At 45.1% G+C, this 23,181-nt stretch overlaps 1 protein-coding gene and 1 long non-coding RNA gene across 4 annotated transcripts in view; one reads left to right on the top strand and one right to left on the bottom strand.

Annotated features, from left to right (window-relative positions):
* Positions 1 to 10,891: 10,891 nt before the first annotated feature.
* On the bottom strand, positions 10,892 to 13,695 carry LOC121063737. 3 transcript variants are annotated; one of them, XR_005816181.1, is made up of 3 exons: positions 12,663 to 13,695; positions 11,495 to 11,566; positions 10,892 to 11,132 (listed from the first exon to the last, which is right to left on the bottom strand). It is a non-coding gene; the product is annotated as an uncharacterized LOC121063737 (long non-coding RNA). The 3 variants fall into 3 exon arrangements; XR_005816178.1 differs by lacking the exon at positions 12,663 to 13,695 and adding an exon at positions 12,062 to 12,203; XR_005816180.1 differs by lacking the exon at positions 12,663 to 13,695 and adding an exon at positions 12,099 to 12,203.
* The window catches only part of ACER3 (alkaline ceramidase 3), a 54,680-nt gene continuing 43,683 nt past the window's right edge, over positions 12,185 to 23,181 (top strand). Inside the window, exon 1 of the mRNA XM_040544508.1 lies at positions 12,185 to 12,426. Within this exon, the coding sequence (XP_040400442.1) occupies positions 12,324 to 12,426 (103 nt within the window). The 5' untranslated portion in view covers positions 12,185 to 12,323. The remainder of the gene's footprint in view (positions 12,427 to 23,181) is intronic.

The following is a 23,181-nucleotide window of genomic DNA, read 5'->3' as shown; positions in this document are numbered from 1 at the left end:
CAGTTGGGCTCAGCCCATCGGTCCAGCCTATCCAGATCCTCCTGCAGAGCCTTCCTACCCTCGAGCAGATGTCAGCTGTAGACTGTACCGGCATCCAAATTTACTTATTTAAATAAAAGAACGTGCTCTGGTGTTGGCTCTGGTGAGAAGACCTTAGGGAGATCCTAGCTGGCCAAATGGGACCTGAGCCCACTTGTCAGCTGCTTGGTCAGCTCCTTCTGCGTGTCCCTTGTGCCCTAGCAGCAGCACTGTGTAAGCGATGAATCCTTCTCAGAAGGGTTTCCAGGATCTCAAGGGTATCTTGGGTCTGCAGACAAAATCATGTGGTCAGAACAGTGAGGACATCTGGGGTGGATTCATATTATTTCAAGACATCTGAAGTCTTACACCAATTCTGTCTAAGCTAGTCAGCCTGGGTTCTCTGTAAAATTAACAGGAAAACAAATGTGGGTAGTCCTACAGAATGATTCATCTGACCCTTTTTTAGACTTCTACTTTAAGATGAAATTATAGCCTCTGCTGACAATAATGGGCATCTGTGGTATCTAGCTTGGATGGAAACATCCACTCCGTGAAAATTTGTATTTCATCCAAAAAATTCAACCTTCAAAGTGTTACGATAAAAATGTTGTGCATGGGCAGAGAACATGCACTATATATGTAACTATAGCCTAGAACTTATTGTTAGTATAACTGAAATCTTAACTAACTCTAGAATCACTATTTGTCTTGATCTAATTATTAAAGAAAAAGAAAGAATAAAATTCCATATATAGTACAGAAAATGTTTCCAAAAAATAGTAATAATACAATTAAAAATACAATTTATGTTACTGGTTTATCCTTCCACACTCTGAGATCCACTTTGGGTCATTTTCATGTGCTTGCTAATGTTCTTTTATACTTTTCTCTTTCATCATGAGTGTACAGATCCATGTTGCGTCCAAATTTACTGTGTATGGTACCCTGTATGTACATTAGACTGTATGTCTTTGCTCTCTTTATTACCTCTAGTTTTGTCCAGCCCCAGGTCTGCATTTCTTTAACTGACCATGGGCAAGTCTCCAGCGCCAGCCTGTGCCTCGTCTCTTCTCATCCCACGCCAGCACTCTTCTGCGCCGCCTCCTGTATCTGCACTTCTCAAGGTCTCTGCTATCACACCAGGCCTGTATTTCTCTACACAACATCACTGTGTTAGAGTTGTATCTCATTCTTCACAGAATAACTGCTTGTTGCTGCTGTTCATATTAACTACCGTCATAACACACTAAGATAAATGAAAGAGAAGCAAATTAGCCATAGGCACCTGGACAATTGGTGAAATTGCTGTCATGGCTAAACCAAGTAAAACAAAGCTCAGGCAGGGCAAGAAAAGTTCAGACAAAGCAAAACTGGCAAGTCTCAGTCCTGAGAAGTCCTAAACACAGGACAAAGATTATGACCTGTTACGACCAAAAGCAATACGGGATCACAGAGCACACTTACAGAAGACAAGAAATCCCAGTGGTACCATGACACCCACAGTTCAGAAGAGCACTGAGCTTCATTCTGCTTCATCCTAAAACATGTCAAGTATCAGAGTACAGAAAACTAAGGTGGATTGAGGCCCCCTGAAGAGCCAGATCATCTTCCTGGACCACCAATAAGTGCTCCAGAGATTATTTCACAAATGCACAGTTAAAACACCTTCGGGGTAACTCCCAGGTCTTTGGAAGACAGCTTCTGTGTAAGTCTTCGTGTAAAATAAAGAGAAATCTCTTGTGACGGTCCCTTGTTAGCAGCAGCATAGTGCAGCAGTGGAAGGAAACTGCAGGGTGTTTTTCCTGCTTTGAGACACCCACGCAACACAGAACAAAAGCTTGTCCTAACTGCACTCCTGAGAGTGATGATGGGGGGCTCTAGGGAGCCACTTGCTTCAGCTTGCCCACTTGGCTGAACGGGTAGCTGCAGTCATTTCCTTGCCTCCAAAAGAAGCTGTTCTCCTGGAGATCCTCCAAGCACTTCTGGAAAGCATATTCTTGCTTTTGAAAGAGCTCAGGCTACAGCATCTTATAGGTTTTCTTGTGAACCCCAGGAAAAGTCTTCTTGCTGGGCATAGAAGTGCTCCCAGGGCTGACCTAGACTCAGGTGGGACACAAAGGTGGCATATCATCCTCCTGCACCAGCACAAAACAGGAGGAGCCCGTGTCTCTACTAAGCTGGAGATAGACTAAGAGAAATCACAGCTGGGCCCAGAACAGCTCATTCAATGCAGGAACCTCATGCCCTTCTCCCTTACAGTGGTTCTACACTCAAGTTATTCAGCTAACACCTAAAATATCTATTTCTGACATATCTTTGTGAGCAAAATAGTTTCATACTTCAGCAAGATTTAGGAATACTGAAGATCTTGTCTTGACATGTGTTGCTGTTGTCCTATGTATAAATAGCCCCCAGACTCTGGTTGGGTTGCTGGGGTTTAAGGTCATTTTCAGGACCAGGCTGATGCCCATGTTCCTCACACTGTGCACAGACTGGGGCACAGCTCTGAGACCTGCTTGGAAAGAAAGGCTTGAGCCCATTTTGGGTGTTATGCAGGGTCCAGCTCTTCACGTTCTCCAGAGGAGGACGTGGGAGCTGACAAGGGTGCAGTTTCCTCAGTTCAGTGGAGGTTTTGAATTTCTGCTACAGGCAGGCTGAGCCCACCCTCAGAGGGAAGAATTTCTTCCCAACGCCTCCCCGAAGCCTCCCCCCGCCAGGCTCCAGCCGGTGCCCCTCGTCCTGTCCCCCCAGCCCTGACAAAGAGTCCCTCCCCAGCTTTCCTGCCCCCCCTGCAGGCCCTGGCAGGCCGCTGGCAGCTCTCCCCGGGGCCTTCTCTTCCCCAGGCCCACCACCCCCAGCTCTCTCAGCCTGGCCCCACAGCAGAGCTGCTCCAGCCCCTGAGCATCCTCGCGGCCTCCTCCGGGCCCGCTCCAGCAGCTCCGTGTCCTTGTGCTGGGCCCAGAGCTGAACGCAGCGCTGCAGGGGGGGCCTCCCGAGAGCGGGGCCCAGGGGGACAATCCCCTCCCTCGCCCTGCTGCCACGCTGCTGCTGCTGCAGCCCAGGGCACGCTTGGCTTTCGGGGCTGCCAGCGCACGGGGCTGGCTCAGATCCAGCTTCTCACCCCCCACCACCTCCAGGGCCCTCTCCTCAGGGCTGCTCTCAAGTTCTTCTTCTCTCCCTCACAGCTGGGATTGTTCAGGTGCAGCACCGTGCACTTGGCCTTGTTGAACCCTATTAGGTTCACATGGGCCCACCTTCTCAAACTTGTCCAGGTCCCTTTGGATGGCATCCCTTTCCTTCCGCTGTATCAACCGCACCACACAGCTTTATTTTAGGATTGTTCGTCGAGTGACACACATTCTTTTTGACGGGGGGAATTCCAAACAGCAGGATAATCTATCTTGCTATCCTACCCAAACCCCTAGAGTATTAGGCATTAATCTTTCACCTGAGATTGCTGAAATGAGAGATTTCCTGTGTGCTGACAACAATCCCCTCCCTCCCACGACCAGTTTCTCTACAATAATAAATAAGTCACATTAAGAAAATCTCCAGACTCCACTTCCTTGATGCCTGCTCCGACATGTAGCTGAGGTATAAGCCACAGCTATCTTCTGCTGAACTGAGGGCAAACAAGACTTTCTGTGAGAAAATAAATTAATTAATTAAATAAAGCAGCTTTTACACTGTGGCTCCCCCTTCCCCCTGCCTCCCTGCATCTGAGGTCTTTGAATTAGGAGGTATGTCAGGCTTGTGGAACCAAGCCCAAACTTCCCTGAGAAAACAGAGGAGTCAAAAGCATGTTTTGAAAATAAATATCAAAGCTGGCAAGCGAGGCCCACGAAAGACGGAACTGGCATTGTTAGAAGCTGGTAGAAGCAAAATAAGAGGGATTCTGCAAGGCAGTTTCACACAGGACTCAGCACCGACAGAGCCTCCTGCCAACAATATCTGGGGAATATTGCTCAGAGACCAAAAGAAAGAGCATTGAGCCTCGAGCAGGGAAGAAATTAGAAGTGTCTGTCTCCGCCACTCCGATAACAGGAGGAATAATAATAGAGTGGGAGAAATTACAGTGGAGGGGGAAAAAGAACGAGGAGAAACTGGGCAACTGAGAAGCATGTCAAAGTTATAAAAAGAGACAGAGAAGGGAATTTTATTCATGAGCCTTCCGAATGCATTTGCCATTATCACAGGCATGAGAATATTATTCTGCTGCTGTCAGGGGGCATGTGACTGGGGCTCCAGTCGTCAGAAAATCACTGCCAGCTGTCAGAGGGCCAAGCCAGTAAGGGCGATGGGCCAGCACCGATCACACTGTCAAGAAATACCCTTGCTTGTCAAGAGATTAGCAGTCTGGCCTCCAACGCCTTGAGAAAGCATTGGCTTTCAAAAAGAAGGTGGCCATGTGAATAGTGCAGCGTCCCTGGCGATGGAAGCAGGGCGTGGAAATGTTCCTTTTAAGAGGGAGTACAAGAAGAAAGGTGTTGAATTGTTTCTGGTTGGATCCAGTGTATCAGGAAGGCAGCAGAGCACTGAACAGTACAGCATATATTTGCTCTGATGGCGTTAAAAAAAAAATTAATTCACCCAGAAACAGTGCTTAGCCTTTGATCAATGGGCTGTTGTACAGCACCGATCTCTAAGCACATCACAGTTTTCTCTGGGCATGAGACAGAAGCCAATCTGAGCTGGAGACTTGCTGAATTTTATTCTCCATCCCTTTAAGCATCAGCAGTCCCCTAACCTTTACCAGTCATATCTGATCATGCATGGGGCATATGGCTCATGTAGCAGCGCTGCTGCATACAATTCAGACCCCGAGTAGGACAGTCTACCAGCCTGGGTTGGCAAAGCTCATAAAGAAAACCCACCCCGGACCAGCAGGGTTTCTTCCACAGGTCCTTTTCTTATTTAGCAGGTGACAAACCTAGGCTTGGATTTTGAAGTACAGCCTACAAGGGGCAGTCACTGCATCCCTTACCTGAGACAGTCACACTCCAGTTCCTACAAAACCATTAATACAGATCACAGAAATCACGCAGTGTTCGCAGCGGGTGCTCTAGGGCTTGTGCTAAGCATATCGGGCTGTATTTAAACCATATATTAGCATCACCTAACTTTTAGATCACAACTGCTGTGGCATTTGAACTCAGGAACCCACTGAGTGATTCAGCCTGGCCTGAACACAAGAAGTTGCCTGACACAGTAACTCAGCATTGTATCAGAGTTAGTGTTGTAGCTGTAATGACTTCAAACCGAACGCAGAGTGTGATTCATACCCATCATGTAGCCTTGTGTCTTGTAATTAAGCCATTCACATTGTAATCAAATAATTATGTCAAACTTCTGGACCACGCTTTTCCCTAAAGTGTGTCATGATGGACCAGCTCTCTACAGCTTTGTTAGGACACGTGTATTAGGTTCAGGGTGTCAATCCCCTGGGTACTGCCGTGCCTGGAAGCCAGCTCTCATCCACATCAATATGGGAAGGGTGAAGGCTTCACCAAGGTGGCTGAAGCTTTGGTTTTCAACAGCACAAGATTATCAGGAGCCGATGCCACCAACAAAGTGGGGTCGGTGGTACAAAAGCTCCAGGAAACTTCTTTCCTTCCCTGCCTAGTAATGAGCAACCCTATCGAGGCCGATCATCAGTTACTGTGGGAATGACCAAGGGACAGACGTCACCCCAGAAGAAAGTTGCAAGTGGAAATGTGTTATTGTATTTCCTCACGTTTCCTTTTCTCCCCCTTTGAGTTCACAGCTCTGAATTATTCAAGCTATGCTAATAAAGTCAATTTGAACTGTCTGAGCAGTCTCCTTTATTAAGGACTTGTTAAAAGAAAGAATTTGGCTGAGGTGTAAGTTGATTAGCTCACTGGTAATTAGCTGATATCCAGAAAGGTAACAAAGGATTTTTGCCAAGTAAATAATTACTCGATCTCTTTCCTCTCCTCCTCTTTCCTGCAGCAAATGAGAGAAATATAACAATGGCTGCTTTAAATGAGCAGAACGTGCTTCATTTCCAGACAAGATAGAAAAATTTGCATAAGCTCGGGGTAAATATGCATGTCATTTTTCCAGAGATCAAGGAAGAAAATAGCAGCTGCCTTTCCTACTGTAGGTGCAGTGTAACTGAAGATATCTCTAGTGTTCTTTCTTTCTTTTATTTATTTCTTAATTCTTCTAACATTTGACATTTTAATATAGCTGTATCTGCTTACCACTGAGACTTGCTGCTTGCTCCTCGTGGTTTTCCCCTTTTCCAGGGGTTTTCAAGAGTAGCAATGCAAGGAAATCGCCTTCCCTAAAAATGAAACTGAATGCGAAGCAGTGCACAACTGGGTGGACAAGGCTTCTGTAGAGGATGGGGTGGGATATATTGCCTTCCATGTGCAGGCACTAATTGATTCGTTATACAAGATACAGTGAACAAATGGTCTGTGGGTGCTTTTTTTTTTTTTTTTTCCCACAAACTGAACGTTATAGAAAAAAGGGTGAGATGCTGGTTATAACTAGTTCTTCTAACTCTATCCCCACTATGATTTGGGGTAGAAAGGCGTCAGCCCTTATCCCTCACAGGCTTTAGATTAGCCTCTCCCTGACTCACAGACGGTTTGCTCAACAATATTTTGCCTTCAAAATTCACCTTAAGTCACCCTTATGTTTTTCGGACTTCCATTCCTGCATTAGGTGGTCATAGATCAGCCTCTGCTCAGTCTCCATCTGACCATACACCAAAACTGGTAAGAGGGGGAAGGATGGAAATACCAGGACTTAAAGCCTGTGGTGCCAGAAACTTTACCAGAATGAAAGCAGATGAGATAAAGGAAGGAGGCCCCAGCTTGAGGAGTCTCAGTGGGACAGGTTAGCAAACCCTTTCTCAGCTCCATTCTTGGGGAGAGAGCTAGGACAGGAACACAGAGGAGTGCTGCTCCTGGTCTCACCACGTGCCAAAGGGCTGCTCCAAGTTTTTCAGTCCCAGATGGACTCAGTTCTGCCTGTTCAAGCCCTGGAGAGAGCCAGTATTTTGTGGCTCTCATCCTCTGGTTTATCTCTCCTTCTAGGTTTTATATAGGAAGTTTCTAAGTTGTCCTAAGGACAGCATGCTCCACTGAGTGGTACAATATGTAAAAGTAAGGCGGCTTGCCATGAATGCCTGAACCGCAGCCAACTGAGGCCAAAGCAATTCCAAGAGTCCATCAGAGATCCCAGAAAACATAGCAGGAGGCTTACAGACCTCAAACCAGAGTGAAGTGCTTTGCAGAACAGTGTAAATGGGATTCGAGCCCTCACCCAACTTCTGCCGTCCAAAAATGCCAGGTACCTATGGTCAATTCAGTCCCCAAAACATAGACGTTTTGTGCTCGTGGATGCAGAGCAGCTGAGAGCCATATGTGCTACGACACTGGATCTAGGAAATATCCGGTGACCCCAGGGCATCCTGCCTGGCCTTCAGCTGCTGTTCTGAAAGAATCTCAAGTGACAACAGATGCCAGCACTTAAGGAAGTGAACGGAGATGTTAAGGCAGGATCCGAGTTAAGGTTAACAGGCTTAAATACTTACAAAGTTCACGTGAGTCTCATACTGAGCTTGGTGTACGTAAATCAGCGCACAGAAAAAGATAGCTTGCCGTATTTTTTTTCTAAGGAGAAAGCTGTTTACAAGTGTAAACAATGAATCATTATGGCATTTGCTTTTGCTTTTTTAAAGCATGAGAAGACTTCCAAAGAACAAAGGCAGACTGATTCCCTGATTCCTTTGAAAGTCAATGAGACTGAGGCACCTGCCATTTGTGCTTTTAGAAAGTCTCCCTCCCTTGATGGATCATCACTTCATATTTCAGCTTAAATTGGTGCACATTTAGCAGAGTTGTTTTGCAGCCGATAAGGGTTCTGATTCATATCTAGGGGTGAATTAAGCTCAGATGAGTGGAAAAGTTACCAAGCTGAGCTCTCCTTTTGCACTTTTCCCAGCACCAGCTGCTTCTCCCAGAGGAGTGGCTGAACAGCAGGTTTATCTTCTCCTGTACCAATTTCAGACCTGCAAATTAGTGCAAATTGACATAATTTTTATCTCTTGCTGATGCATGAAAAAGCTCCAGGTGCTTGGAGATACCTACACATGCTGTCTACATTCAGGGTAGTAACCTGGGTGCAGATAAGCTTTAGTTTAATCCATTGCTACGAGTAAGCAAACATCCTGATTTTAGCGAAATGGGACCTGCTTTGGACGTGACCATCTGCCTCAGCTTTTGATTTGAAAGCCTTAGGGATGTATCTGTGCTAGACCCCATCAGATAAACTTGGATGAGGAAAAGGATGAAGAGGAAAAATTCTTTGAGGATTGGATACAGAACTGAAAAAACATCTGCGAGAGGGATGTTGGGGTCATGGGCGACATGAGAACTGAAGGCTGGCAGGAAGTGGGGGATCCAAAGCTGAACTTCACCTCTGACACCGTCACATATTTCTATTGAATTCACTGAAGTCAAAGGAGTTACTGTGGATGTAATTGAGAATGTGGCTCCTTGGTAGGCTGCACCCCCTTTCCTAAGTAGCTGCACTCAGCAGTTCCTGTTTTCACCAACACTATTCAAGTGGTTGCATTTATATCTGATCCCGTCAGTGCTTGATGCTCACAGAATCCAGAGCCAAAATCTGTGATGCTGTCACCCACTACCACAGCCACTTGCCAAAATGCACACAATACCCCCCAAAATATGACTAAGAACAGTCATATTGCACTGGCAAATTCATGAATATTTATACGGCTCTAGGACTTTGATGAAGCTTTACAAAACGTATCACTCCATTTAACTCCAGTAGACATATCTGCTTTACCTAGCTATGAATAGGGAATCAGTTCTGCTAGAGTCTGCTGAAGTTTCTTGGATCAGATCCTTCTTCGTGTTAGGAAACGTCTTCTCTTTTTCATTCATTCACGTGCTGATAGTTTCTGTGATATTGCTTCAGGCATAATTATCATCAGCCTAACAACAGTGCTTACAAAGTGCCCTTAAACTTCAAAGCACTTTACAGAGAGTCTGATTCAGTCTCCTTCAGTCCTGCTTTTAGCATCTTACTCATGCTATTTGCATTTAAATCAATGGGATAAATTACATGTTACACAGGATCAGGCTTGGGGGATGTAAAGGTGTTAATGACCTTCTGTACAGAGTAGACAATTGCCAGAAAGCTGCCAAAAACAGCATTTTGAGCTGAAGGATTTGGAAGCTGACGTTTTCATGGGATGTGAGCTTTTTGAGCTGAGAAGCCTGTCTCAGGATTCCATACCTAAAATGTTGTATATGCTATGATCCATTAAAATACAATACTAGAAGATGCACAGGCTCATAATTAACATAAAAAAAAAAATGACCAGGCAATTTGTAGCACAAAATTCAGCTTTATTTCTGAACCAGTGACTGATACCTTTATTTTAACATTATTAGAACCAAGTAGTGAAAGCGTCTTCAAGATTTTGCGTCAGTTTTATCTCCTCCTTTTCATGCAATTACTGATGAGAAGGAATATGTAGTCTTCTCCAGCATATGGAGCTCTAATGAGTTCTAATCAATCTGTTTGTTAGGACTCATTTTGTACAGAAATTAAACATCCAGCAGAACAAGCCATGATAAAGTGTCTCCATAGTGAAGGGATTGAGAAAAAAGTTCTTCAGCATTCAGGTGTCATTTTCTGAATTTCATGGACCACGAAGAGAAACAGCTGAACCTGTGCAATTTTTGAACAGCAGCTCCTTCCCAGACCCAAGCAAAACACTATTGGATTCACATACTAAATTTACTGGGCATATCCCTCTAGTGGTGTAAACTGACATGACTCGATTAACTGATCCGCTAGTTTTCAGTTAGGCCATGAGGTCTAGGGTGACACAAAACAGTATGGAAAGAGGATCCTTTGCCACGTGCAAGCCTGAGAAGCCACAGGAAATTACTCCACTGGCATGTGAAGTAAATTTTTAGTGATACTGAAAATAAGCACTTCAAGATCTCTGCGGTAGTTTCTCTACTTGTTACTTCAAAAATGAGATATTCCCTCTGTATTTTACAGATTACACAAAGAAAATATAACACCTGGACACAAGTAGGTTTGACTATCTAGTTAGAGAAAACACATTTAGATGCAAATAACTTCAGGCTGTCACATTATATCCAGTGTGGCAATCTACACTACAAAGCATAGCTCAGTGTTACAGAGGAAAAGTACTGCTTTTAATATGTATTAACATAGCAGCTGAAACAGTAAAAGTTGTGTTTGTAGTAAACGGATCTACCTTTAAAAAACAGTTTTAGAAAGAAAAGCATGTATTATAATGGTTTGTGGCTGTCTCTTAAATGCTATCCTTCTGAGAGTGCAATAACTGAAAGGTTTGCCAAAGTTCAAAAGCAGAGATCCAAACCACAGAATAAGTCAGAAATAAATGCTTATTAAAATGAAGAACACTACCGAAACACATCAAATAAATAAAAATTTCCCAATGATTCAAATTAAGGGCTAGCTATACATTTGAGCTTATCTTTCTCTTTCTTACCTAGAAAAAATAGACAGAATAACAATCCATGTTGTTATTATCCACCCCATAAAATCTTTCATTAATTTATCCTCCTAGTTATAAAGCTAGTTTTGTATCTGGCTTTCTTTTTCCTATTGCAATTACAAACCTTGTCATGCCCAGCATGCATTTGATGAGAAAAGAAACAAACATCAATATTTTAAATTATTTATTTAAAACCAATTGCAAATGAATATGGTACATATTGTTTTTTCCCATTTTGTACTCCTGCTGTGTCAAGGGGATATTTCTTTCTTCAGTTTCTGAACTACTGTAATTTCAAACTTTGAGTTATTTTTCTGTTAAGAGTTCTTAATCTTAATATGGTTAACCATGATAAGAAAAGATAGATCAGAGCCCTAACAACTTCCTTACTACAAGAGAAATGAACGTTGAAAAGTCCAAAAAGCTACCGTGCATCAACCAGACTAGATTCCTCCTCAAAATTTGCAACCAGTTTTGTGTTTTTGAATCAGTTTGGTGCTCTTTCAGACCTCAGTCTCAAAAGTCTAAATATGGGGAAGATAATCTGGTTCTGAAAAAAGAAAAAGACAGGTCTGCATAAAAAAATGCACAGCAATTTTGATGATGTTTTGACAGTCTAAATATTTTATCAATGCCATCACTAAAATTAATTTTGCTTTGAAGGCTTTATATCATTACAAAAAATGTTAAACACGTTTCTGCATGATGCCGAAAGCACTTAGATACATGTTGAACTGAAGGAGGCAGGTTACTCTTCAGGACAGATGCATGTATTGTGGAGCACTTGCGTTTACACTAGGAGAGGTCTGTATTTAGACTGGAGGGTTTTTTCAGCTTACGGAAGGGGAGGTGAGAAGAAATAAAACGTGGCAAAAGAAGTTTGTGTGTTTTTATAGAATAAATTGTACTGACCAGTAGGCGTAACAACTGGGTAGAGCATTCAAGGTCTGCCTGAAGCTTCTCGTTACATCTTGGGACCTTTCCCTGAAACACAAAAAGAACACAGGGTTATCAGGCCTTCACTTGTGCTTTTTTCTCCCATTTCAAGGCTTTCTCTTTTTAGCCTGCATTTGCCTTTGGAAATGAACTCTGCTTGCAAAGCACTTTGCATATTCCTGGTGTAAGTATAGTACGCGTAGTAAGAGCAAGGAACTAAATAAGGCATCAGATGAGAGAAAACCCCCGTGTAGTAGGCAGTGCTATAAAAAACCTCCTCCCTGCCTCCTTCCTCCCGGCCCACGACTACGAGAAACGCTTTCCTCTTCGTTTAAAAACAAGACACCGGCGTGTTATGAATCTTTATTTTTTATAATAAAGAACAGAACGGGGGGAAACCACCTTTATGCCACCACAGCGACCCTGGGGGGGAAGTTTTGGACTTAGAGGGGGGTGAGGAGAGAGCAGCGCAACAAGGCCATGTCGGTGCCTGCACCCAGCCGGCCTTTCCCCTCAGCATTTCCCCAAATTTCCCATTTCCACCTCAAAATTTGCCTCCCCGCCACATTTCCCCCCTCACAGGGGCGCTCGGCAAGCCGGTCGCCATGACAACTCCCCATTTTCTCCCCCTTTTTTCTCGCTCCCCCTTCCAGCTCCGCCTTCGGCCGGGCGGGCCCAGCGGCGGCTCCCGCCCTCCAGCCGCCTTGCTCAGGGCCCTGGCCACCTTCCTTCGCCTCTTTCCTTCCCTTCTCCTTCCTTCCCTCTCCTTCCCCCGGCTCCTCCGTGGCCTGGAGCGGTCAGCGCCATGGCCCCGGCCGCCGACCGGGAGGGTTACTGGGGCCCCCCGACCTCCACCCTGGAGTGGTGCGAGGAGAACTACGCCGTCTCCTACTACATCGCCGAGTTCTGTGAGTGGCCGCCGACCCCAGCCCCGGCCTTTCACCCCCTAATTCCCCCTCTCCTCTATCCCCACGGGTGTTTTGAGGGGTCCTCGCCCCGCTCACGAAGCCCCACCGCAGGGCATTTACCCTCTTTCCTCCATAGTCCCTATTCTCAGGGGGGGCAGATGGCGGGGTAGCGGTGGCTGGAGGCCCCTCAGCCAGCCGTGCTGTGTGGAAGCGGGGATTTTTCCTTTTTTCCTGACCCTTTTACCCCAAAATAGCCGTCTGAATGGTTTCCCCCACGGCTCCGTGTGGTGTTTGGGCACCCGCTGTCCCAAAGCTGTCCCCTCTGGCTTTGCCCCGAGCGGCGGTGGGGCAGGAGGAGGGTGCTCGGGGAGACATCTTAGGGGTGAGGTGGGTCTCAGGGGGGCTTGGTGCTGGAATAAAGTTGGTTTTACAGCACTCTGTGCATTGCCAGAGGGTCCCCTTCTTGGAAAATAACTCGGGGCACTGTGCCATGAAGCCATACAGCTTTGCAGGAGGTGGGGATGACACCGAAATAGTTTGGGGAGGGAGAAGGTGTCCTTGTACCCGACAGGCGCCTTCGCTTGCTCTCCACCAGTTCCTCAGGCTGCTTTTATTGCTGGTGGTGGGCCTTACCTGTTACAGTAGCCCTGAAGAACCTCAGGAGTCCTCCAGGCTGTTGTTTTGACGTCAAACTTCTGTTATTCAGGGCAGTCAGGAATTTATATGTACATATATAAGCCAGCTTTAGAGAAAGAAGAAGGTTGTTCAACTCCAGGGTCATCCAGCAGGGCTGCATGGCGCTTGAGATGCGGTATGTTGCGGTAGTGGGTAAGGGGTCAAGCCCTCTGTCACTGATATTTTGCCAAAAAATGCAGTATTTTTGTGTCCTGTGACTTTAAGCGGTGTAGTAGTTGTAGTTACGTGCCACCGGACAGACTCCCTGCCCTACAAAACAAACCTTTCACACCTGTAAGGTAAGAGGCCGCTTTTGAAGCATTAAGACCCTAGGAAAATTGTTAAACTGAACAGGCTGTCCTCTCCTGAAGTGCTTGGAGTAGGCAATCCGAGAATGCCTCTCACATAGCTGGGATGCTTCCGCAGCGCTTTGGAAGAGCTTGGCAGGCAGGGGAGGGAAGGCTCGGGGTGTACATGCCAGGCTGCGACTCCTGGTGACAAACACAGACACGGGTGAGGAACCAAAATAAATAGTTGTGAAAGAGGTTTCAGAGTGTGGGAATGGGAAAAGAGTGAAAAACACTAGCACAAATGGCATAGAAACTCGGAGGAAAAGGGAAGTTGGCATGTAGATTTATGGCTGTTTAAGAGGGAACTTCATACGCTAAAATGGGACGAAATGGGAAGTTCTTAAATAGACTGATGCTTTTGCAGAGTATGTATTTTTGTGTTTTCCTCTTGGTGAAAAGTAGCTTGTGAGATAATCTGCACAGGGAAGAGGAAGTGCTGCTCCTTCACCCATGCGAGAATAAATTTGACTAGCATGTAAATTTGGAAATAGTCTCCTGGCTGTTGGATGTGTGAACTGATAGTTTTCATCCGCTTCTGGATTACGCAGGAGAAAGAAGATGAGATTAATGGTGGGAAGTGGAAAGGTGTGTGTTTGGAAGAAAAAGGGACTAACAATAGAAGGTCTGGTCTGTTCTGATGGTTTTAGTGTTTGGGACCACATTTTTTTCAGCACAATTGTTCTGAAACAACTGCATATAAGAGCTGTGCTGTAATTTAGAACATTTAAGTTGACCAAATTTAAAAAGCAAAACAGTAAATAAATCCACTGTATTTTAGGGTTAGCTTAACAGTGGATGATGTCATTGGAGAAGTCACAGAGGTTTAGATCTTACTCAGCAATAATTCTGTAACTGCACTGTGAGGGTCAGAGGAAATACTTTTTTTTTTTTTTGAGGATGTGGATTCACTGTAATTAAGCCTTAGCCAGCAAAAGTGAGTTGGCAGCATGTCTTTCATAAAGCAGCTGAAGGGTCTTTCCCAACTTTCTCTGAAATACGTAATTTGGAGCTAATTATTTTTGGAAGATCAGAGAGATGCTGTCCTGAAGTCTAGTTGCTTTAACTGAAGAGTTGAGAGTACATTTGGGGTCTCTGACCCAACTGCCTTTCGTCAGTTGCTGTGCCTTTGTGGCCTCGTTACTCTTAATAAAAAAATCAAATTCAGAGAGCAAACAAACCAGAAAGTACAAAAATATTTCTCTTATCTTGCTCAAAGCTCTCATTGTGGTAATTCTTGATGTTGTTGTTGAAGATGTTGCTTTATAAACTTGCAGCCTGCGTTATTTACCTCATAGAATAGTGAAAATCAGTTTCTGACCTCTCGCTGTCTTGATACCAGTCAGTTAAGCTGGTGGCATGCTTAAAATTTTTGCTTTGAATGCTTGTTGTAAATAATTTATAACAATAATCTGTAAGAAGCTATTGGAGGCCCAAAGCTTGAAGGATAATGGTAGTTCCAGAACAAATACTGTGTTTTCTTTAGGTCTCTAAAGCGTGCTGGAGAGTCAAACTGAAAGCTTGGTTTGCAAATTAAATCTGTGATATTTAGCATTTTGTACGAAAATTGCCACACTGTGTTCCCGAAGCCTACGTGCTGTTCTTTGCCATTCACTCCTTCAAGAATTAGTAAATGGTGGCAGCTAATCAACTGTATGTAACCAGAGAAGTGAAGGTGAGGTAACGTGGGGCAGTGTTGTTTCTATAGCACTTCATATTTGCATTTTCTCGATGCACTCCAAACACAATGACTTGTGTTCACAGTTTGTTTATTTTTTTAATAACAACAAAAAAATGCTTTTTCTTGCCTTGGGTCTGCACTTTGCCAATTTTCCTGCCTCGTGGAGGTGGATGACTAAGTGCTCTGTGTCCTTCCATAGAATATTAAACAGATTGAAATGGAAAAAAAACAGATGTAAAGAATTATTGTGCCAACCTGTGTTAAGCACCAAAATGACTCTCATATCCCTCACTGATGAAATTTATTGTGTGGTGGAGTAATTCACTCGTCAGGGTTCCTCAGGAGCTTTGGATCGACTCCCATGCGCTGGAGGGCAAGCCGTACAGGTGCGTTTGTTTTGAGCTAGTCCTTTCCACCTCCCAGTGCCTGGCTGCTGAATTACCCCAGCTTTTGTGCCCCAACAGAAAGCAAAATAATAATTAAGGAAAACACCCTCCCACCCCAACAGCAGGATGTAAGTCCTGCTGTTTAAGGGTAAAACCGTTACAGTTTATCCCTTATTTTAGTGGGGGTGATGTTTCAGGTCGGTTTAGTCCATGTAGTGTTCAGTTTTGGGGGTCTGTTTTGATTTGAATGTCTCTGTGATGCGTGCCTCACCTTTTTTGTGTTTGCTGTCATCCTTATGAGAAATATTCCTCTTGTGGACGGCAACAAGTGGCCGTACCCCATGTTCATAGACTTCCATTGCTGTGAACGTGGAGAGCAGCGAGATTTAAACGGATTCTTTAAGCTGAAAAGAGCCCTCTGTGGTACCTAGAGGTTTATAATCCTCAGTCAGAAGGATCTTGGGGGTTATCCGTTGTTGTTAGTAGCTCTGCAGTTGGTTTCAGCTTGGTTCAAGCTTTATCAAAGTTTCTGGGTATGCGAAGTAACACCTCATGCTGTCGTTGTCTGAGCAATATGCACCATCTACAGCACAGCTGCTTTTGGGATGCTGTTTCCTCACGCTGCCATTTACAATGGCAAATGTCTTGAAGGCAGCTTTGGGCTTCCAAGGGGTTGGTGAAATGGTTTCTTGGCGTGTCAGTAAGCTCTGCTACTTTCATATAAGATGCTTTTTATTACCAGAATTAAACCTGTTGCTTTTTGTTTATCATATTTCCATAACTTTCCTTGCCTTATGGAACCCGTATTTCAGAAAAAAAAAAGCAGATCATAAGAATCTGCCCATGTTTCTCGCCACTTCTGCTAGTGTTTCTTAAATCATTCCCGTTTCCGATCTAGACGAGAGGTAAGATGGCTGCTGTTTGTGTGGTTAGGTGGGAGAGAGACAGAGAACTCCCAGTGTTGTAAACAGTGACACAAAAATACCACTGTCTTTTCTGAGCAAACTTACAAAAACGGTAGCTGAGCTGTCGACAAAGGTACCGGGATCTCTGTTTTGCAGGAGGATCCTTACTTTGGAACTTAGCAACTAGCTAAACTTACTTAAAGTTGGAAAATGTCATCAGTATTGGATGTTGACTGCCGCATACGTTGTCACCTGGTCCGCATGGACATCCTGCTTCCTTCTCCAGAGGCTTTGGAGAAGGGCCAGGGACTGTTGAGCTAGGTACTACCCATGTGAGACCAAGTAAAAACCAGAAATGAAATAAAGCCAACTGTGTCTGCCTTCACGGGCTTACAAGAGCTCTGTCTGTTCTTTCAATAATGAAGTGGCAGGTGAAGGAAGAATGGAGGATTACTTGGGTGTGATCAGCCCGACTGCCTGGCTGCAGCTGAATTATTTAAAGGCATCATGACACTGATGATTTCTAAAGCGTGATTTAAAAGGAGACAATGCCACAGCCTCGCGGTCTTGAAGACTGAAATGGATCTGAGTGTGTAACTTCCCTGACCCAGATGCAGGAAGCCTCCTCGCAGGTTTCCTCTTCCCATTTATCAGCCTCCTTCCGGGAGCTCCCTCAACTTAGGGGGCAGGAGAGCTGGTAAGGGAAAATGAAGCTAATTGATGGTGGCTGTAATGTCAGGGGGGGTGTATAGAGCAGGGCTCAGCTGGGGGATGCTGTTCAACACTTCGAGCTTGCTTTTTGTGCTCTGCACCAAACAAAGCTGATAGAGGATCCCTTTCCTCAAGGAATAATACATTGAAAGTAAACTCGTAAGCCAGACAGCCAGTTTCTGCTGTCATGCATCAAGATTTTAAGTAACTTAGGGTCAGTGTCAAGTAGTCTTTTATTATTTTTCTTTCTTTTCCTAGTTTGTAAATGATCTTCCAGCTTAAATCAAGTATATTAATCTCGTGGCACCGTTCTGATGCGTTTTGCCACAATCAATGTTTGAATTCTTTTTTGTCTCTTTGCCAGTTTCTAATCCATGAAGCAGCTCTACCTGTCATCCCGTGACAGCTCAACTTTCTGTTTTTACAAGAGCATTCAGGGAAAGCCAGGGCCAAAAGCTTCGGGAAAGCCCAAATTTGCCCAGTCACCTAGTTCTCCTTTCTCCACCACCTTATGGAAACGCTCAAAGCTCGATGGATGCAGTGGTAACGCACCGCACGTGTGTTTATCCACTAATAGCGGTGCACTTATTAAGTGACAATAAAATTCCCGTGTATGGATTAACAAAGCGTTTGATTACTCTGTAATTAGTGCTCCACATTCAGTGCTTGTACAGCTGGCAGTTGGACATCTGCCACTCCAAATGGGAACAGAGCAGTGGCATTTATACGATTTAATTTTGCTATGTGCAAACTAAGGCAGAGAGGCTTACGAACCGCATGATATGAATTTACAGAGCATCTATTTGGAGCTCGGAATAGGAAGATTAATGCAAAATAAATCATGGTAAAGGAGCGCTGCTGACTTCTGGATGCCTTTAAAGGAGCCTTTAGTGACAGTTGTTATAATTGAAAGACAAAAAAGGCTTTAGGCTGTTTAGGATTTGTCCTTTTTTATTTTTATTTTTTTGAAACTGCTATTTATGTAATGCATTTTCCGTATTTGCTCGAGCCTTTCACAGAACAGTGGGGAAGATGCTTTCTAAACAAGAGCAAGATGTAATAATCGTGGCAAAACTGCGCAGAGGATTCCTGGGAGCTGTCTTCAGTCCCTGCAGCTCAGCGGTATATGGTCATTTCGTCTTGCAGTGTGTGCAAGCACTGTTCCATGTGGCTGTTTCTCTCTCTCACAAGCCTAAAAAGGCTCGCAGAAAGTTTCACAGATCGCGAAAGGTTAAGAAAACGCAAAGAGTTTTACTTTTTTATACATATTTTGAAGTAAAATTTCCAATGCTAGGAGAGAACCCTCTTTGAAGGGATTTTCAGGGCAAAGCTGCCCACCTGTGATGGCTTTTGAGTTCCTGTGTGTGGGCCTCGTTAATTACAGACGCTTTTCAGCCTTAGTGAAGAAGCAAAGCTGCTGCGTGAATTAAAGGTGCTCGGCTCTCCTGTGGCTGTGGAAGCAGTACAAAGCCAGAAAGTGTCGGGAAGAAAGAAGTTTCTGGAGAATGTTACAGCCCCAAAAAACAGAGAAATATTGTTCTAGCATCAGTTTTCTTACGATGAGCTGATCGGAGCATCTGAAGATCCCCGTACAGGCAAGACTCCCCTGGGCAGCGTTTAAGTTTGGGCACAGACTCCTTTGTGCCATTGAAAATGTACATGCGAAATACTCAGGTTCCCTATGCTAGCTCAAAAATCTACAGTGGCTGACCAGGCTAACTATTTTTTTTATTATTAACTTAGTTCCTCTGAGGAAGCATTCCGCATGCCCACAGCGATCAGTGGCTGAAGATCTGATGTTTTCCCAGCGACTGGCACAGTCAGTCCCTGCAGGACCGCTCTCTGCTTGGCTCTAAGGGCCACAGATCCCTGGCAGAGCAGGAGTTCAGCGTGCCTGCAGCTTGAGGGGCAGGAGCAACCCCTCTGTCTCTCGTTCTCGCTGGGAGAAGCACCCTGTGTGCCCCCCAACCTCCGCGGGGTCCTCTCCAGCTCTTCGCCTTTCCAGCAACTGGTGACTCAACCGTTGCAGAGCTTTCCCGAGGGAAATTCCAAACTTGATTTCGGAATGGAGATTAATGTCCGGCGGGGAATCTGTTCCCCAGCTGTGTCCTGGGGTGTTAGTTTATTTTATTCTTTTCTCCTGTTTTTATTGGTTTTGCTGGTTCCTCGGTTCCTTTGGGTTTATTTCCAGAATCCGGTGTCCTTGGGGTGACCCAGCAATGACGTATGCGTGGTGTGTGTCTCTTGAAGGATCTCCAGTGGTCTCTGTGGCGGAGAGGGTATTTTCCCCTGCGACCTAGTCCAAGAAACATTGTCCTCGTTCTCCTTGCAACCCAGAGGAGCCGGGGAGGAAGACAGGAGCGTGAGCTGGCGCAGCTGGGCAAGGTCCAGGCCATTAGTTTGAGACTTGACTCAAACTAATGACTCACGAGTTATAGATTTTTGACGTTTGGCTTTGAGGAGGGGGCACGGCTCGCTCTGCTTTAGGCAGGAAGGCAGAATTAGAGAAAAACCAAGGTGCTGGGGGTGATGCTGCTGCCCTGTAGGCTGGATTTTCGGTAATTGCTAATTCCAGGTGGAGAAGGGCTTTCAGCTGGGCAGGATCCAGGACTCAGATACAGAAGTCGATCAAAGGAGGAGCCTGTAGGGCTGTTGCAGCACGGTTAGCATAGCCTGGAGCTCTGATGATCTCAGGACAGAGTATTTCTGCCCATGGTATTAGACCTGTCACTTGTTCGTTGGGTTTCTCCATCCTCCCAAGTCTGTGCCATCTGAGTGGTTAGGTGGAGGGCAGCTTCCCAGCTGCAAAGCACGCCGCTGTGGTCCCTTCCAGCTGGTGTTTTGACCTCGCTGGGAAGAAACCCAGGGATACCTGAAGAATTACTCGTCGTTGAGAAATACAATCTGCAAGTCTGGCTTTCTTGGAGCCCTGCTGGCGGCTGCCAGCTCTGGTGCTGGCCCCAAGCTGCAGCACTGAGGCTACCCGCAGGCTCTTCAGGTGTTAAATCTTACAGGTGTATGTACAGAGTTGTTCTAGATGATATTTCGCTTGTGAGCGCAAGCTGATGTCTTTATCTTTTCTCTTTTTTTTCCTTTTTTTTTTTCCCCTCAAGTCCTTTTTGCAGCTGTGGAAATGACCGATGCAAGCAGAGAGAACAAAAACCACGCAGTGCGTTGACCAGTGCGTGCATAAGCAGTCTGGAGAAGCAAAATGCTTTCCTTTAAACTCTGAATTTATTATCAGAAGCTCAAAAAGAGAACAAAAGCAAAGCGCTGCTGTTCGCAGCCCCTGGTACCTGCAGGTCTGGCTGCTGCAGCTGGATGCCGTTGGATGCCATCATCATAAAGCTGCAGCTAGCTGCTGTAAGGTGAAAATTCCTGGTTTTCCGGGGAAGCAGCAGAGTGAAAACCAGCTGAGATTCTCTGATTTGTGTCACTTGTCCCTCTTTCCAGCTGGTGAGTGGAGTCGCTGAGAAGAATCAGCTCCATTGAGTCGTGTAGATGCCTTGGGAAGTGTCAGAGAAGTGCGCCGGGCTAGTGAAATCATACAGCAGATGTTGTTTTCCTTCACTTCAACAAGCTGCTACGGCTTTGTGATCTGCGGTAGCGCCGTTGTTTTTCTCGCAGGCATTTGGGACTTGGTGGCTGTTAAATCTGTCAAGGCCCAAGTTTTATCGTTGTCTTCAGCACGATGTCCAACATCAGCACGGTATTTGAATGCTAAAACTGAGTCCGTCCCAATTTAACTTTTCTTGTCTTCCCTCTTTCTCTGTTGTAGGCTGTAGAGGAATGTTTCCTAGTTCCTTTTCTTAAACATATCCCATTCCAAGGGATTCTTTTTCTTGCCTTTAAACTTCTTTAAACTCAATCCTTTTTCTTGTCTTTAAAGTTTTCCTTGCTGGTTTCCATATGACTCGTATTAATTTCTATTTTCTTCTGCCTTCTGAAAGCTTCCTCTGCCAGTCTTCAGGCTGCCATTTGTGCTGGGAATTTCGTTCATTTTGTGTTTAGTTTTCAACTGTTTCATATCCGTATGCACCAAAACTTTTGTGGGCCTGAACGCTCACCACCCCGGGTATGAACTGGAGCTGGTAAAGTTAAAAAGAGGGTTGCCTAAAGCTTGAACCTTCAGTGCGTTGTGTACCTCTTCCTATATTTGGGTTAGATCGTGAGATTCTTAAAGATCTGAACTTGGATCTTGCTGCCCATGTGGAGAAGCTTCATTTGCACATAGATAAATAGCTTTTGCTGATGTCTGAGGGCTAATAGGCAGCTGCTGGTTTTTTATTCTTTTCATTTTTCAAGCGAGAACCTGGAAGTTGTCTTGAAATGACAGCTGGACAGTGGAAAAAGAGAGATGGGATTAGAAGTAGCTCAGGTCTTGGGTTAGTGAGTTAGGTACAGCTGAAAGTCCTTGCTAGGTTGTTGCATTGATGGGGAAAGGTGATGCAGGCTTCAGAGGTGGCTCAAAGAAGAGGAGTGCATGTGTAAAAGAGAGAAAGTTGGGTATTTAGGCATGAAGAAGGGGAGTTGAAGTCATTTCTGAGATCTGATCCCTTTTTGCCTTTTTGTTTTAAATCATACTTTGTGGTAAGTGCTGGGATTTTTAATTTAAGGCAGCCCTGTGAAAATTTAACTTAGAGATGAGAATTCGCCTAGTTTAGCGGCAGGAGAGGGGATGCCACCAACCGGTGCTGTGAAGGCTGCTGTGCGCTGGTTTCATCATCTCGGTGTGCTCCGTTTTTACCTTTGTCACCTACCATTTTCTTTTTAATTTTCCACCATCCATCTGGGGCAAAACGCAGAAGAATTGCGTGAATCATCAGCAGGGGCGACTTCAGTCATGCTGAGCACCCAGGGGAAATCCGCAGCGATAGGAAGAAAGGAAGGAAAGCAAGAGGATTTGGATTTTGAAGCAAGGCTGCTTAAATTAAAGCTACAACTGGCTGGAAAAGAGCACTAATACGAGTTACTCTCTGCCACCCACCGTTCAGGGAGCAGCTACGGTACCTCAAGGCGTTGTCTGGGTGAGGACAGACAGATGACAGTTGCCGAAAGCTGTGCTTTCTGCTCCGGGCAGAGCCCCAGGCTTGGAGGAACTGGTGCAGACGCTGAACATGGAGCCGGGAGGCTGACACCAGCACAGGAGGAGAAAGGTGAAGAGGAGGGAATCAAGCCTGGAAATGCCACAGATGATACCTGTAACGTCGTGTTGGTCGCTTCGGTTTTAGCACCGGCTCAAGAGCAAGCCTGCCCTTCTTGGTTGTTTCCTTCCAGTTTGACATCAGCAGCCTGGCTTAAAATAACATTTAAGAGACGTTTTGTTTCCCAGTCAAGGCTGTAGTAGCAGCAAATCTGCCCTTGAGCAAGGAGCTTATTGCATGTAATGCTCTAACTTTACATCATCTCAGCCTAATCGCTTCTGACTTTGATTGCGTTTTCCAGCTGTAAGCACTTGCTTTTGGTGCGCTTTGTAGATTGATTTTTTTTTTTTCAAATGATGTGCCTATGTCGACTGTTTTAACTTCAAATTTACTGGCAAAATCCTTCCAGGTGTACTTCAGCCTAATTGGTCTGCTTGCTGTCGTCTCAGGTGCACGTTTCTCAGGGAAATGCTGCGTTCTTTTCCACGAGGCTTCCCATGTTCCAGGAAAGCAACATTCAGAGGTGACAGGATGGCACATCAGCTAATAGTGATGCAAATTTATTTCTTGTAGTCTAGTTAACTGTGGATATCTTGGATTGGAAATGAAATATAGTGTAAAGGAGGTGTGTATCACCCTGTATGTCCAGGTTTCTTCTTGCAAACTCAAAAGATAGCCAAGGGTAGCTTCTGGTGCTCTCGTTACTTTCTCAAATACTGTTACATTTAGTGAAATGGTCCCTTCAAAACCCCCAAAACACTTATTAGATCTTCAGAATACCCTGTACTTTTGACAGGCCTAGGTGGCATAGACATCGTTACAGCCGTAGTAGGACAATTAGCAGAGCTGGGCTTTGGAAGTGAGAAGCGTGGCCCTTCTGATTTAGCTTGTGTAGCTGTCTTTATT

Source organism: Cygnus olor, chromosome 1 (assembly GCF_009769625.2).
Source record: "Cygnus olor isolate bCygOlo1 chromosome 1, bCygOlo1.pri.v2, whole genome shotgun sequence".
NCBI lineage: Eukaryota > Metazoa > Chordata > Aves > Anseriformes > Anatidae > Cygnus > Cygnus olor.
Note: the sequence above shows the minus strand (reverse complement) of the source record. Positions and strands in the feature narration are given on the sequence as shown.